Source organism: Gouania willdenowi, chromosome 14, assembly GCF_900634775.1.
Source record: "Gouania willdenowi chromosome 14, fGouWil2.1, whole genome shotgun sequence".
In the NCBI taxonomy this organism is placed as follows: Eukaryota; Metazoa; Chordata; class Actinopteri; order Blenniiformes; family Gobiesocidae; genus Gouania; species Gouania willdenowi.
In genome coordinates, this window is record NC_041057.1 from 8,459,697 (window position 1) to 8,476,663 (window position 16,967).

The 16,967-nt window shown below is 37.3% G+C and overlaps 1 protein-coding gene across 1 annotated transcript in view; it reads right to left on the reverse strand.

Moving 5' to 3' along the window:
* The window catches only part of ubl3a (ubiquitin-like 3a), a 49,987-nt gene that overhangs the window by 7,698 nt on the left and 25,322 nt on the right, over nucleotides 1–16,967 (reverse strand). Inside the window, exon 2 of the mRNA XM_028467207.1 lies at nucleotides 2,616–2,724. Coding sequence (XP_028323008.1) covers nucleotides 2,616–2,724 — 109 coding nt within the window. The remainder of the gene's footprint in view (nucleotides 1–2,615; nucleotides 2,725–16,967) is intronic.

The following is a 16,967-nucleotide window of genomic DNA, read 5'->3' on the forward strand; positions in this document are numbered from 1 at the left end:
CAGTGGAGTTATTTCAGCCTTTCTCCCAGTCCTTCATATGCAGGATGTATAATGTTTGGGTCTTTGTGGGATGCCGTGCAGAACGTGAGAAAAAAGTTGAAGACCGACGGCATGGGATGCGATGAAGCGAAGACAAAATAAAAGGCATTAAACGAGAGAAAACAGCATGGGGAGCTGCACAGCAGCCGGGTCTGGTTACCAGATGTTTGACTCTGACAAAGCAGAGAGGGTGGTGCTGCTGACTGAGATCCTGCTCTGGGTCTCACTGGGTTCAGATCTGTTGTCTGGGAGGGACACAAGAGCTTCCAAAAACTGAGAGAAGTGAATGAAAACCGCCGTTGTCAGGGAGAATCCAAGTCCACTGCTGTAATTTAGGTTGTTTTATGTATTTTGGAATTCTCCTAATCTGGACGCCATTCACAACAGCGTGGGAAAAAGACTTTTTGGTGCTGTGGAGGTGGTGTGAGGTCGGCAGTATCGGATGAATCCCAGCCGTGGTGGAGGCCGCACTTTGGGAGTGGGTGTGTGACAGGGAGGAGGTGGATGCAGTGTGTGAGCCCACATTCCTGGATGCAATGATAATCAGGCTGTGAGGAGTTCAGTGTACAGACCTGCCCATTCTCATAAAGCGACACAGAGTAGAAAATGTTCTCCTTAATCAATGTAAAGGGAACAGTGTGGTGTGGTGTGCTCAAAGTAGTTAATAACAGGTGTTGTGTGATTATGGTGAGGACTGTGTTTGATACCCTGCAGGCCTCTATGTGCACCAGAGGAAAAAAACACTGCAATAAAATATATTCTTAGCAAGTTTCAACTAGATTTCCGTTGTATAAATGGCTCCAATGTCTTAATAAGGAAATATTAATGCACTCCAACATGAAGGACTGGCAGATCTCTTTTTAACCCAGGAACACTATTCTTGTTTTATTGCAAAAAAAAAAGGCCATACGATTGATTAAAAAAAGCAGGATATTATGACCATACACATACATTATTTGTTACATCCAAACTTATGGAATTTAAAGATATTGTTTATTATTAAATAACACAGTTAAAGCTCAAAGCTAAGAAGGTGTTCAAAAATACTGATCTCTACAGACCAGCAAATACAACCTAAGGAATCAATTTATGTTTATTGTACCAAAGACAAGAAAGGAACTAAAATGATTATGTTTGTCTCTTCTAGGGGTTAAATTGCAGAATAGTGTTGATAAAGAAATATTTAAATTTTTTTTTTTTGCATTATTTGAAAATGGCAACTCAAATGTTTGCATTTCTTGTTAGCATTATTGAGAAAGGTAACTTGTATGTAATGATTTATGTTGGACATAAGCATTTCTGTCTTGGTATATCATTTTAAATTGTGATTTATGTTTGAAGATTTTTGTTAGACTGAAACAAATAAACTAAAGTGAACTGAAGTTGTGTTTGTCAGAGTGTCTTGGGTTCCAGGGTAGATTCAGCATCTTCTCTACTGTTTTAGAAGTTTCAAAGCCCACTTTTTCCCCACAGGCACACGTTCAGGTGATAAATTCAATTTTAAATTAAATAAATTAAAAGAAATGAGGGGCTTTCGCCTTTATTTATTGTTATATATGTTTACACATGTATGAAATTTGTTCTCTGCATTTGACCCATCCCTGAGGAGCAGTGATTTTCACCCAGCAAGAATGATAATGTCCTATTATTACTAAACTGTATGTATTGAAGGCATTTAAAAAAAAATAAAGTAAGTAAAAGTAGTCCTGAAATGTCCATGCTATCTTTATTTAGTCCAGTAGTTGTTAATAAACTTTTCCAAGAAAATTCATATGGTGTTAAAAAATATCTTAGCCAGGTGATCATTTTTACCTAATCAAAAAATGCCATTTTTTGTTCGTCTCTCCTATGCCTTTACCAGGGAAGCCTCAAAAGCCCCAGAAATGGGTTGACCAAAGACCAAGTTTCCAGTTTTTTTTTTTTTCTGAGATGTTTTTGTTCTTATGTTCCCAATTTTTTCAGTAATTTTGGTTAATATTTTTTTCATTTCCAGTTTAGATGACGTGATAGGTGCACCACGTGACTTAAAGTTCCGTCAGTTGTATTTTAGCTCATATTTATTTTTAGCTACACTGCTAACCTTTATATCTCAGCCCTATCCATAACCTTAACCTTAAAATGTTTATTTTTGTCGGATATGTATTTTTAAAGGGGGAATTTGCCGTGTTAAATGTCAAAAGTGGGATTCAAACCCATAAGTTAGCGGAAGGAAGAATCCTTGAGTGCAGCACCTTAGACCACTGGGCCATCCTGACATGGTAAAAACACAGGCAAGGTAGAAAAGGTCTGGCAACGTTCCCATAGTCCCGGGGGCTAAGGCTGCGTTTAACGTGTCTCTAGACACTTTCAATATTTTTAGACTCCACCCATGGTAGTTTTTTCCCTTTTGTTAGGCATGGCATAGTTGAATATAACAGAACACAACTCTAACTCGTCATATATTGTCATACTTTGATTATAATTACTTTTTATTGGGTATAATATATTGGGTAAAAATCACCTGTTACTAATTTTAGCGATAGTGTTTTAATGCTATACCAGCTGCTTCAGTAGTTAATCACACTTGATACACTCACCCATTGGCCAGTTGTCATAAACGTGTTTAGCGATGTCCGCTGCAGAGTCATTGGGGGAGAACAGGAACTCTTTTGTCTTCCCGCTGACTAAAATGAGACGAAGGTTTATCTGCGGCACAAAAACACAAAGAGAAACATATTTAAAAGTCACCCAACATCCAAATAGATGTTAAGATGCACAAAGGAGATTCTTAACAGGCTGTTTTACACTTCACAGTTGGCTCAGGAAGCACGCGGGTTTAAGTAATTTAATAGGAAACAGAAGACGGATGTGAGGATCATCGTTCCGCTTATCAATTCCCAGCTCTCTCCCACTTCCTCTTCTAGCTCCAGCAATATCCTCTGTTCTTATGTTTCCAGCTCAGTCAAATGTATATGCCAGTATAGCTGTATACTTTCTATCCATCCCACCCAGGACTGTTATCTTGTTTCTTTCTTGAGTTTTTAACATAATTTGCAGGATTACAGCACAAACATTACAACAGGCTCAGAAGGAGCACATATTAAAAAACAACACTTAATTTTTACAAGTGCAACACACAATGTTGGCAGTGGAATATCTCATTCTTAACCCTCCTATAATCCTCAAACATCACAAACATATTTTACCCTTGGGATCAATCTGACCCCCAGGTATGTTTGCCTCTAGAAAATTATTTTCCGAAAATTGTTGACGAAGTTTTTGTGTCAGGCACTTTGTTTATTCTTTTAATACAAAAACAACACGTTGATAATGAAACCTTGACCTGTTCTCAAGCGCCACTATCGGTCCAAACTTTAGAATTAATTTTAATTAATTATTATATTCTCAAATTTTTGCTTATAAATAAAAATGAACTATTATTTTCTGAATGATAAACAGTTAATGGGGTCAAATCAACCCCAAGGATAATAGGAAGGTTAAATTAGTAAATTTATAGAGCTGTTATTTTCTTTGTCTTTTTACTTTTATCCTATTTTATTTTGCTGATTTTTACATTCTTGCACTGAATTATGAATGTAATGTCATTCCACCAACTTATAAATACAATAAAGATTCTGATTCAAAGATGAACTCATTTAATGATCAGATGTTAAATTAAAAAACAAACAAAAAAAACAGACCTATCTTTTTGCTTGAGACATAACACTGATTGATGTACCCATCAAATTAGGAAAAGTCATGAAATATGAAGCAAAGAACTATTATTTTCTGAATGATAAACATAGAATGGGGTCAAATTGACCCCAAGGATAAGAGGAGGGTTGAATTAGTAAATTTATAAGTGGAGAGCTGTTAATTCCTTTGCGTTTTTAAATCATCCAATTTTATTTTGCTGATTTTTACATTCTTACACTGGAGCCTGAATGTAATTTCATTCTACAGACGTATAATGACTGGTGGGGAACATTAAAGCTTGGTAAATTGCTAAAATCCTTTTCCGGAAACCTTGCTGCTTCAGTCCGTAGCGACAGAAACTGTAATAAAAAGACTATTAGGAGACATTCCTGCTCCCACTGGGCCTGTTCTCTTTCCTCTATTCCCTTTATACAAATGTCATAGGTCATGGCCAGAGATTGACATGCAACCGTGGAGGAGGTGGAGAAGCACTTTAACACCCTTGCAGAATCTGGATTATTGAGTTACACTGAAAACCACAAACACTGATTGATATAGCACTAAAATGGACATTTGGCATGAATGTAGCAGACATTAACACAAACATTAATGTAATTGGGGTTTTCACCTCAACACAGGAAAAATGGAGATCTTATTATTTGAGTTCCTGAGCATTGAAATGAACATTAATGTTTCACATTTATCTTACTGAATGTGTTTACAGTGCGCCTTTAAGAGGCTGTATTGTGTGTCTGGCCTGTGGTGCACTCATGGCACAGGCACGTGCGTCATTGTTGCTTGTGTGTCTCCATGTGCCGAGCGCCTGCAAGTTCTCTACAAACATCCCCCCCATCCTACTAAACTGAACACACACACACACACACACACACAGACACACACGCACACACACACAGCTGCAAGTGATGTAATGAGGCTAACGCCGACGGATTGAAACGGAGATCTCTGTCAGCGCGTAACCAAATCAGCTTATAACTTTCAGATACACAAAAAAACATACACACACATAAACAAATGTGTATCAAAATAGTACGTATTGTGTGGCTTTATAGACAAACCCCCGGCAAGGCTGCAAAAACTGTATGATCATGATGCTCAACATCCAGTACCGTTGTTGCTGAAAATGTTTTGTAGTTTTTATAAAATACGAGACAAATCTTTGTACATTAACCAGAACAAAAAGGACGGCAAGAGTAACACTGTCTTCCTTCTTTTGCAAAGAAAACACAAGAAATGGCAGTAAGAATAAAGCAAAAACACTTTTCCACTCCGTCGCCATTTTTGTCTTCTTCTACGGGATTCCTAATCCCACAAAGCAATGTACAAATCTTTTCAGAAGTTCAACTCACTGACCATTTGTTAGCCAACCGATTGTTTTTGATGGAGTCAGGAACATTCTTCAACATTTGTTTGTGAGTAAACTCACCAGTTTTGTGGAAGACATACCTTTGATTTATTGACCAACGAGGCCTGCGTTGTGTCCTAATCTGTGTTATAAAAAATGCTAGTTCTCGTCTACACTTCCAGGAGCTTTAAACCATTTATGAACCATATTCTAGTTTGGATTTGGTGTTGACTCTTTCATATGCACAAGCAAAAAACATGCATTATGATATGAATCAGTATGAGTACACCTATGAATCACAAATAAACTGAATGAACACAAATTCGACCATGTTTTGGCAGCTTTATTTGCACATAATGAAAATAGATTCTAAAACAGGGCTGATGAGGCAGTAAACAACGCTGCCACTCCCGAGACAGAGTTTGCATGTTCTCTTTAAGTGTGATGGGATTTCTTTCAGTTCATTTTTTCCCTCATGGTTGAAACAAAGACTTTGACACAGGTAAAAGACGTTCAAGGGAATCTTATTGTAACAGACTCCCACCTGGTTGTTACCATGGTGACAGCTAAGGGTAGGTTGCATAACTTAATAACACCTACGGGACAGTTTAGTGTGACATGATAATACCGGTTTCCTCTCCATCCCTTCATCCTTCCCCATTCCCCACACACACACACACACACACACACTGTCTCACCATCCTACACTCCTGTTTGATAAGTATTTGCCTTTTAAATTCCTCATTCTATCTGACATTTTAATTATAGGAAAATGTGCAATAAACTAATTTAGATTTTTTTTTTTTTTTACAATAGAGAAATGTGTACATAGATTTAATAATGCCCTTTTGCTTTAATTTTAACATTTTGGTCATACAGTATTTTGTGATCTACCTCTAGTATGGAATTATTGTATGTCTATTGTACTGCTTGGGTTTCTAAATCTCTTCCTGTGGATACTTTTACTGTTGTGTTTTAATGTATTTTGTGTTTTATGTGGATGGAAATTAGCTATTGCTATAATCCTGCACATTTACATATTTTATGCTTCATAATATGTATTGTCCCCTATTTTGAATAAAGAAATCTAAAAACATTATCTGTATCTGTTTTCTTCCTTGTTGTCTTTCAACAAAACAACACAAACAAATAAAGGTTTGCATCTCAGATTAAGCAGCTTTAATACAAATTTGTTGAATAGCTGAGTCGATCCTAACCATATGCTTTGCATTGTTAGGTTTTCAGGTCTCCACCCATTTGAAACCCCACAGGATTTGGAAACAATGAAATACATCTGAACGCTAGACTTCAAGAACGAGCAGTTAAAAGCACAAACTGCCTGTTTTTTCCTAAGCACCAGTGTACAATTACCCCCAAAACATCAGAAGAGGAAAAATATTTATTATCCGTGTTAGTTTGTTGTCAAATTGGGCAAAAAAATATTCAGAACCTTCAGAAAATTAGTTTACAGCTAGCCCATCGGGTCTCCATAGGAGTTTCTTAAAACACACCATTGATCCTGTGACCTGCTGCTTATCACACAAGTGCTTGGATCAACTAGGCCGAATATTAATGTAGAGCAAGGCAGCACTCATAATACACCGCCATACGAGCCACAATGGTCAGAGTCAGAATTTTCCAACAAGTCTGAGGTTCATTGAACAAAAATCGAGCACCATTATAACCTAACCATAGCACATATAGGACAGATGTAGGGGACTAGGGGTGGGCGATATGGACCAAAATTCATATCTCGATATTTTTCTCAAAATACCGATATATAAAATAAATCTCAAAAAAGTCTTACCAGAAAGCCAATTCGGGGTTAAATTTGCTGATGCAAAATGCCACAAATGTACATTTATTACCAAACAGCTGCACAATATGTGCCACTATTGGCTCATTCTCCTATAAGGGACAGCATGTGTGAGTGAGTTTTGTAGTGTGGCTTGTTTAGGCGAAGGTTTGGGTTAGAATGCACTCAGCAATCCATCTAACGGTGCTTCTATTGCTGTTCTGAGAAGCAGAGAAAGCTGTAGCTCCTAAGTAATTTAATTCAAAATCTTTTTTTAACTTATATCGCCAAATCCAAAACTCGACACTTCTTGAATCTCGATATATCGCCGACGCCTAGATTGATGGATGATCTTTGTTTTCACTGTCCCAACCTGGCACTGCTGCTCTTTTCCCTCTCCTTCCCCCTCAACCTCCCTGGGGGTCAAAGTGCCTTCTCCCAGGGCTCCGTTCAATAAAAACGAGCTGGTAATGAGGTTCCAGAGGCAGTGCTGGGATGCATATTCAATTACGATCCATTCTCTTGTACAAATACAGCAGCTCCAGGTATAATGAGAGCAGAGCTTGGAGCATTCATGCATAAAGAACATGTGTGTGTGTGTACACATCTGCAGGCAAGCTGCCAGTTACTCATGCATACTAACGGCACATCCTAACCGATACTCTGAATTTGTGATGTCTCCTTGCAGCGCTTGCAGGGAGCGGAAGCAAAAAGCAGCAGAAAGGCTGCTGTTGGCTTTCCAGTGTGTAGTAAAAAAATGTTTTTAAAAGCCTTTCCATGTTCATAGAACAGAAAGTGGAAACTATCTGGCAAGTTGGCTCTGATTTAACAGTAAGTTCTGAGAACATGAGGAAACATAAGTTTAGCGGTGAGTGTGAAAATGGGGCAAACGGAGCTTTGGTTTTTCCAGACATTCAGAATCACTGCTGCCAACCAGTGCCACGGCATAAACATGTGAACAAGCTCAAGCCCTCCAGGCTAAACACTGTTTGCACAGAGAGCAGAGCCGGAAACTCAATGCCAGCTATAATTTTTCCTCCATGAGTAGTACTCGTGACTCGATCTCAACACTGTCTTAAAAGAAAAAAAAAAACGTCTACTGTGTGTGTATAATTAGGTGTGGGCTCATCGTTTACAAGTGCATTGATAAAAAAAAAAAAAACATTTCTCCATAAGGATCTAAAAAAGTTAACAAATTAACTGAATGAAAAGCCTTTAAGTGAGTATTACTCATTACTGCACATTTATACTTTTTTTCATAGGTCAGTTAGACATATTTTGTGGTTAATTAACCTATAAAGGACAAAAGCAGCTTCTGCTTCAAAAAGTACATCACTTCACTTTAGTGATGTGACGTCACTGTATTGAACCAATACAAGACAAAAGATTTCATGAACAAATAAAGGACGATTCCGTATTTTACAGGACAGGTGGCAACCCTATTGTTGTCATTATTTTATTTTATTAAAAAAAATCAAATAGAAATTGTAAGATGACAGGAAATATATCCTCGCAAGCATGTGCATTGGGCGAATATCATGCATTTAAAATACATTTTTTGCCGTAAACAGGTAGGCAAAGAGGCGAACATGTTAACTCTTGTGCAGAATTTGACATAATTTAGCAGAGTTCATCTCCTGAACAACTATGACACAGACTACTAAACCCTCACCTCACTGACATGTTTTGGGACAATGTCACAATATCGTACATTTACATTTAATTTTCTTCACCGTAAAATGATGGTCTAATGTGTAGCAACTTCAAGGGGCGTTAATACGTCAAATCTAGTGCAAGTGCATATACAGCAGAGAAATATTAAAATGATAACAACAGTTTGTTCAGTTAAGCAAGTTTGGCCAGATTTTGTGAAATACAAAAGTCAGTAATGACACCTGGTTAGAAAAAGACGATGAAAGAAACAGACACAAAACGTGAAAAGGTATACTGACGCAGAAATAGGTGAACTCTAAAACAGAATTGGTCAAATTTGAAAAATAAGAGCTTTCAATGCCTGTTCTTGAATCATGGAGCTGATGGATAAACAGTCCATATATAATACATACATTTGTTTCAAAGTAAATCTGTAAGTCAGTGTTTTCTAGATGCTGTAAACGTAGAAAGCTACCTGTTCCTGTATTCAAATTAAGTTGGAGGTGGTGGATAATAGGGTTGAGCATTGGCAAGGATGCTTCAATACGATACGTATCACGATACGATATTATCACGATACATTGCGATATTCTACCCTGTTAATATCAAAATTGAACATAGAGATGAAAAATCACGTTGCTCTATACGTTCATCAGAAGATATTGTTCATTCAGAGGACAAATTGAGTCAAAACTATTTGCTTCAAAACATCCTATTAATTATTATTATTATATCTACGGTGCCATCTACCGGTGTGGAGGTGCAGAAGTGGCACAATTTTCAAGGTTTTTATGTAGGAACAGGAGCTGCTGCTCCGCTGAGAAGTAACAACGTCTCCAGAAGTTGAAAACACACGTCGATGAAAATGTGAAAAATACAATTAAAAAAAAAAATGATTAAATGTCAGAAATTTTTTTAATTTTTTTTAAACAATTAAAAAAAAAATAATCTTTTCAAAATCGGCACCCAAATAATCGCGATATATTGTGAAATCAATTTCTTTTTTTCACACCCTAGTGGATAATCAGCTTCACGGTAGTTTCTTTCATACAGGGACAGCTGTATCCAGCAGCCAGCCAGCTCAAAATTAAACAATTTAAATAACAGTAAACAATAGCAGCAGACCCACATTTAGTCAATATTATCACTGGCATGGAAATAATGTGAAATTAGTATCTAATTACGACTCAGCACTTTCCTCTCTTTCACAACGGGGGTTTTCTAGATGTCACAACACAGAAATTAATTTCACTACCCCGGCATTGGAGACGTTAAAAGATGTGGTTTATAGTGTTTTCTAAGATAAACCGCAAACAAATAGTTTAAAAAGAACAGGAAAGGTTTCTTTGAAGGAATAACAGTGTGCTCTTGAAGTGAGTGGAACACTGTAAGCTAATGTTAGCACACGTTTCCAAAGCTTATTGTCTCCTTAAAACACTCTTAATAGTCCATTATGGAGGCAGGCAGAGAGTTGAGTGCACATTTCAAACTGTGACTTCATTATACCATTCAGACTGAACAATATAATGATAGGCAGGTGGAATTATTATCTTTGATTACCTTTTCATTGTGTCACCGGTTGAGTGTGACTGTAATTGACCGTATGTGGTCCACTTTAATAAATTGGTAACAGTATTTAAAACTCTTACGGAAAGTAAATATCTATATCTCGGTATTTTTTCTCAAAATGGCGATGTGCGATATTAATCTAGATATGATCTTACCAAAAAGAGAATTCTGAGTTAAACAAACAGCTGTACAATATGTGCCACTTTTGGCTTTTTCTCTGATTAGGGACAGCATGTGTTAAAAGTAACAAAAGCAGCAACTATTTTACCACAAAATAAGCTATAAAATTAAAAAAAAAATTGTCCATCTTAAAATGATATTACACTGGAAGAACATAGAATAAATTGTAAAAAAAAAAACAAAAAAAAAAAAACCCTGCAAATTATTGAATTATGGAAATTAGGGTAAAAACACTTCCTCATCGGACATTTATTGACCTTTTTACAGACAAAATAAGCTAAAAAAAAATACCCAGGCGGAGATGTTACAATAACAGGTGTTAAAGGGTTAATAATACAAAATAAGCTATAAAATATATATCTCCATAATATGGAAAATGTATAAAGGACAGTGTTTGACAGTACTCTGTGAATAATATTAAATACTTGTATGATGTGATTTGTACTGTGATTTTATAAATCAAAACAACTAAAAAAAAAATATAGATATATTTCAATATAGACGACATTCTCATTTTCTATATCGGCAAAATAGAAAACTTGATATATCTTGAATCACTATATGTTGCCCAGCGCTATCCGATAGAAGCATTTACCTGAATATCAATCCAGGTACAAGAAGTAGCCCTGTGTTTGTGTTTGTGTGTGTGTGTGTGTGTGTGTGTGTGCGTGTGTGTGTTTCTTTGGGTCAACCTACTGACCTGTACAGAGTGTACTATCCACAGCAAGTTGAGAAATGCTCCAGCGACCCGGCACAGAATAAGCCGTCCTTGAGTCATAGATGGATGGATGGATGAGCGACTTCATTGCTTTGTGTCCACACAAACAGCCAGACCCATTATGTAACTGTGGCTGACTGATAATAGTGAGGAACACGAAACAAAGCTTAAGGCAAGGATGAGCAACTTCAGACTCTCAGACTCAGGCTGATCTAGCGGGTGAAATTATTTTCTAATTTAGCTTGTTCCTAATGTATCCTAAAGCACTCCAAAATGTTATTACCAAGGAGTAACACATCAGCAGAGTCAGATAACTCTCAGATTACGCTGAACTCTAAAGAAGCTAAGGGAAACACGCAGAATGAGTCACAAATAAAATTTTGTTTAAATTTCTTTAGCTTAAAAATCCTCATAATAACTTAAGGATTGATGGGAAACATATTCAATAGCTTCAAAAAAGTCAAAACCATTAGTTTCATATTCAACAAGCTTGAAAAACTGTATTTACAGTACTTTTATAGAGACACTATGATGAAAGTTGCAGATCGATCATTTAAGCAGGGTACACATACAAGGATTTTCTTTATCTGAAAAGATGTTTTATCCATTACATACCTCACACATGAAGACAAAAAAAGGCATTTTTGATCATACGGTACTATGTGTGGTAGAGACTCTCTCCAACCATAGATCTTCCTCCAAGCCAGAAATCTTGAGTGACCAAGCAAGATCTAACAATATGATCTAATGTTTGAAGCAACTCGGGATCTTCCAACCTCCTATATGGAAAAATGACTTGGAACACCACCTGAAGTAGGAGCTCCTACACGCTAAATTCATTAATACATTTCTAATATCACACCAGTCACCCATGTTTGAGATATTTCGACATGCTGCCACTGAACACAGAGATCACAATTTTAAACTCAATAAGGCAGAGTTCCGAGTTGCCTTGACCGCAGCATCACGTGTTTCTCAGTCAAATCGCTTCCTGATTTGGTCAATTCCATTCCATGTTAAAAATCATGGGGTCATGAGTTTTGGTTATAAATTTTGAACAGGTTTAATATCTACGATTGTCGGCCTTAACCATTTCAGAGCCAATTATTGGTACAAATTAATTCTCATTCTCAACACAGTGTTTGAGTGCTTATGGCTGCAAGAAAACAAGATATATACTACAATTTGCATCTAAAAAAGAAACAACAAGACCTTGACCTAATTGAGGTCTGTTTTTTATTAACTTTCTCTGCTTTATGGGGCCTAAAGGCTGTAATGTGTTACTCGTCATGTTTAGTAGTCTTTTCACACTGGAAATATACACTGGACTAAAAGATAGAAAACATTTTATATATTTATTTTAAACAGAAACAATTGAAAATAGAATCACTAAAATATATTCTGTAAAATATATAAACAAGACATCAAGGAAGAAGCTTTTAGAACAGTATTTTGTAACCTATTTGAATGTTTTCTTTGGAAAACTGTCCATCAATTTTAAAGCGACACTTAAATGAAAGAAAAGAGACTAAACCGGCACAAACACTTGATTCCTTTGTTAAATCTGTTTCTGTATTACTGTAGGTTGTTTCACAAAAGAAAAAAGACAATAAATATTATATATATTAGAAAAATGTGCCTTTGAAAAGACATGCACTGAATTTAAACTACATCAACCAAATAATGCATAAATTCACAGATAGCCTCTGAAGCATATTGAAGAACAAGATGAAGCTTTAAGTTTTCTTATAACAGGAACCTGTGTTGTTACTATTTCTCCAAGGTGCTTCAACTCATCCATCTATTCATCTTCAACCCCCTTATCCTCCTCAGGGTCGCAAAGAGCTTATCCAAGCTTACCAAGGGCAGATATAAGGCCACCAGTGCTTTGCTTCGCCAACATACTAAGACAAATAATCCCTGGAAGAGAAACTTAAAGAACTTCTATTTTAGAGATAATACAGGCCTCAGGGGAAAACCACATTTTATCCGGGGAGAACATAAAGGGACTTGGACAAGCATACAAAGACAGAGGATAACAATCTTCTTTGTGTGACACAGCAATTTTTCTCCTCATTACTCCACCAAGAGGCCCTAATAAAAGTCTATTTGTAGGATCTCCAATTTTCTGTGACTGCGGAAAACGAAGGGAAACACAGAATTCACATTCTCAAACGGAAAAAGCAAATTTTTTTTTACCATATCACATGTTTCCATGGTATTTTTTCCATTTAACTGGTGTCTGAGGGTCTAGCAGGATGGCTAACGTCACTCTTCGCAGCGTAATCTTGCATGATTTCAGCGTAACTATCCTGTTTTTGTAAATCAACTTTCGAAAGCATATAAAATGTAAAAATAATAATTGTTCGACTCTAGTAAGCTCATTTAGCATGTTTTTTTAAAGTTTATTAGCCAGTAAAGTCATCTAAAAAGGGTCCGATAATAAAACGTAAAAGTATAAAGTGATGCGAACGTCATAAAAATGGGAAAACTGTAATTTATGGGACACAAATTATTGCTAATTCTTTTGAATTTGCATCAAGAAGTCACCATGGATGAACTCACAATCATTTATTACGTTGAGCAACATCTCCATTAGCAGGTTGACTTTGTAACCTTTGTTCTTTTCCTACTGTGACGTCAAACCTCAGTGATTAAAATATTATGTTCTATTGCTGATTAGAGGCTCACCAAGCACAAGACTTTAACTATGTACGCATTGTAAATTTTGTCAGATATGTGTAGGGATTCCAACAAAATTCAAGATGCATGGGAAATTTCTTTGAAAAGGCAATAAGAATAAATGTAATTATAATTTAAACTATTGTTAAGTAATTAGGGCTTTTTCTTTAGTCAAAAGCATTGTTTAACCAGGTGTTATTGACTTGGTTGTTTTAGGGAGAGAAGATTCAGGATTGATCCTTAGCATCTGTCACGGATCGTTTGAAAAAGAAGGAGGAATATGAGATTTATAAAGTGTAGTGATTGAAGAGCTGGCAGCCTCGGAGTTTATTCAGTCACATTTCATGCCAAGAATCTAAAGTGAAAACGTAGATGCTTCACGCATTTGATGATTCATAAACTACTTAATCAATGAACAGCCCAAGCCAGCAATAAGAGCAAATCCATGAATACTTCTCAACTGTCTTTACATCATATATACAAGTTTATATAATTTTAAGACAACATGGAAAGAGCACAAGCTGGTTTGAGCACCTTGCAACAGACGACCGCTCACATGTCAAGAAAAAAAAAAAGAAGAGGGTACAATTCCTTCAACAGCTGCTGGACTGAAAGAGAAATATGGTCTTTCTTTCCCTCCAAACTTTTAATCTCGAGAAGTATTTCACTGTTACACAAGAAGTGCGAGAGCTCCAGTCGTGCAGTCCCGCTGCTTAAGACTTTCCCAACGCTGCCGATTATGCCTACAGTCATGCTCTGCTGGTTGCCATGCCGACTCCTGTGGTAACCAGGGAGCTAGTTAGTCATCTGTGCTATTCTGTCCTGTTCTTCTGCATGTACACATTATGTCATAGTCCTTATGGCGCTCATGTAATCGGCACAGGAAAGAATGAAGCTCAGCAATGATGTTACGATGTACAGACAGTTATCTGAACAGTTAATCCAATTACAGCAATAATTGGGCAAGCACAATGAAAACAATAAATGTGATATAAGTCAAAATACTTCTTCCCATAGTGTCAAATCTTCAATAAGCTAGGACTTATTGAATCTATTCTCAAATGCGTATTCTTCTTGCTGTGAGGTAGCAAACCCTTATTACCACACCATTCTGCTCCTCTCACTTTTATTCTTTTAGGGTTACTTTTCACAAACAAAGACACTGTACAGTAGAGAACATTTGTAAAAGAAACCCCAATAATAATAATTTAATTGATTACAGCATGTTTTCTGCTAGTAATCATGGTTAGGTTCTGTGGCTAGGCTAATATCAATGTCAATAGCCGTGTTCGAAGTGGCATACTAACGTACTACTCGCACGAAGTTTGACCGGTAGAAGATTAGGTGAACATCCTGCTCTGTAACCATGAAACACCGATCTTCTTCCTGTTCTACTCTAACTGGACCATGAATGATTAAAGAGGGCCATGCAATAAGAGAGACTGTAAGAGCCGACACCACAAAACTTTATCAGATGCACTTTTCGCTTTAGCTTGCTAACTTCCTGAGGCGCGTCCACTAATGGCTACAGGAGACGTCTAATAGTGTTGTTAAATGACCATTTCTTGCCTCACAGCAGCTTTAAACTTTCCAGCAGCTTAATAGCGTAAAGTAAAGCAACACTCTCAATTATAGACTAAGGAACGTCCGTATTTATGCTGCATCGTGATGGAAAGCTTGCCTGTTAGTTATCTTTGAGGTGATGCCAACGCTGGAACATTGGCCTTTTGCTTGTTATTATTTCTTATTTGTTTTAATGACTGTTTTGAATTTGAAACAATGCTTCGATGCCTTTGTAGCTGCCCTCACCATCAGTCATCTGCCTCATTATTTAATGGCCCCATCGTGCTTGCTGAACTCTCTTCTCTCTTTGTACCGTCACTCAAAAAGTCCTTTCCTTTGATACGGTGACGCCCTCATCACAACCACACTGCACCTCTTTTTAAATCTTCTCCTGTCACAAGCAAGATCAGCTCTTTCCACCAACCGTCGCTGTGCTCTGCACCTGACAGCACTCTATCGTCTCCTTTCATCCTTCCCCTCCACCCGTTTACATACAGATAACCCTTTAATCCATCAGCTGCCTCTCCTCTCTCCAGAAACAGGGAGAGCTCCCTTTCATGCCATCCACCCCCCTTCGCCTCCTTCTACTCCTCCTTGGTTGCCTTTCCCGAAACCTGCCTTACCAAAAGTACACATACACACACCCAGGATTGCATTCCTATCTTTCTTGATTGTCGCCAGGTTGGTTGTTTGATCACACACGCCTCATATTGTTTGCTCGATGAGATCAGAGCAATCACAAAGCTGTGACACTGGTTTATCCTGCGTGGCCACTTCCTGTCTATCCCTCAATTCAGCCCCCCAGAACCAAACGTATTACCACAGAGAATGTTCATCATCTCGAAGCTCAAAAGCAGAACTACTGCACAGTACAATTGCCCTGCTGGCGACTCACACACACGCTGATAGGACAGAGTGTGGAAGCAGAGAGATCAAAGAGATGCTTATCGAATGGTAGTGTGTACAGTGTGAGAGGCACTACAGAGAAACGTGACAAAACTAGGGTGGATAACCTGATTGGAAACGGTTCCAAGATTGACTAAACTGAACACACATGTTTCTTTGCAAGATGTTGAACAAAAGATGAATATTATGATCAATCTATGCAGACGACAACACGTACCATGAATAAAAACTCACATTTCTGGCTGACACTGACAGACTCAGATTGTCTTATCTGAACTGAGAATCTTCCAAAGTGTTGACCTCACTTGACTGTAAAGTCCTAAATCCTCAATGAAACGGTGTGACTATTTGTGAACAAAGAGCAAACTAAAGAAGAGAAGAAGCTTCCAGATGGTTAGAGATATGTACTGTACATCTTGCGCACTTGCATTTCTGACATTTCAAGTCAAAACAAGTTTTTTCACGGGAGAGAGAGAGCAGGAATGTTATCTGATACATGTGTACATATTTTAGTACAACAAAGTAAGTTGGTAGCAAACACATGGACAAAGACAATACAAGACTTTTCACCTCTGATACAAATCACCTTAATTTTAGACCCTGCACAATGATAGGCTGTGTTCACTAAGATGATACTGATATTATCATCTCATAATCTGATTGTTAAAGCCACAGTTGTCTTTGTAGTTCACAGAGGTCAGCACTGTTGATTCTGATGGCCTCCGATGGTGTTCTTTAACCCTAACTCATGATATGATTTACACTCTACAGCAGAAACAGGCAACTTTTATCACAGCAGGAGCCACAGAAATGTGATCGTGTGA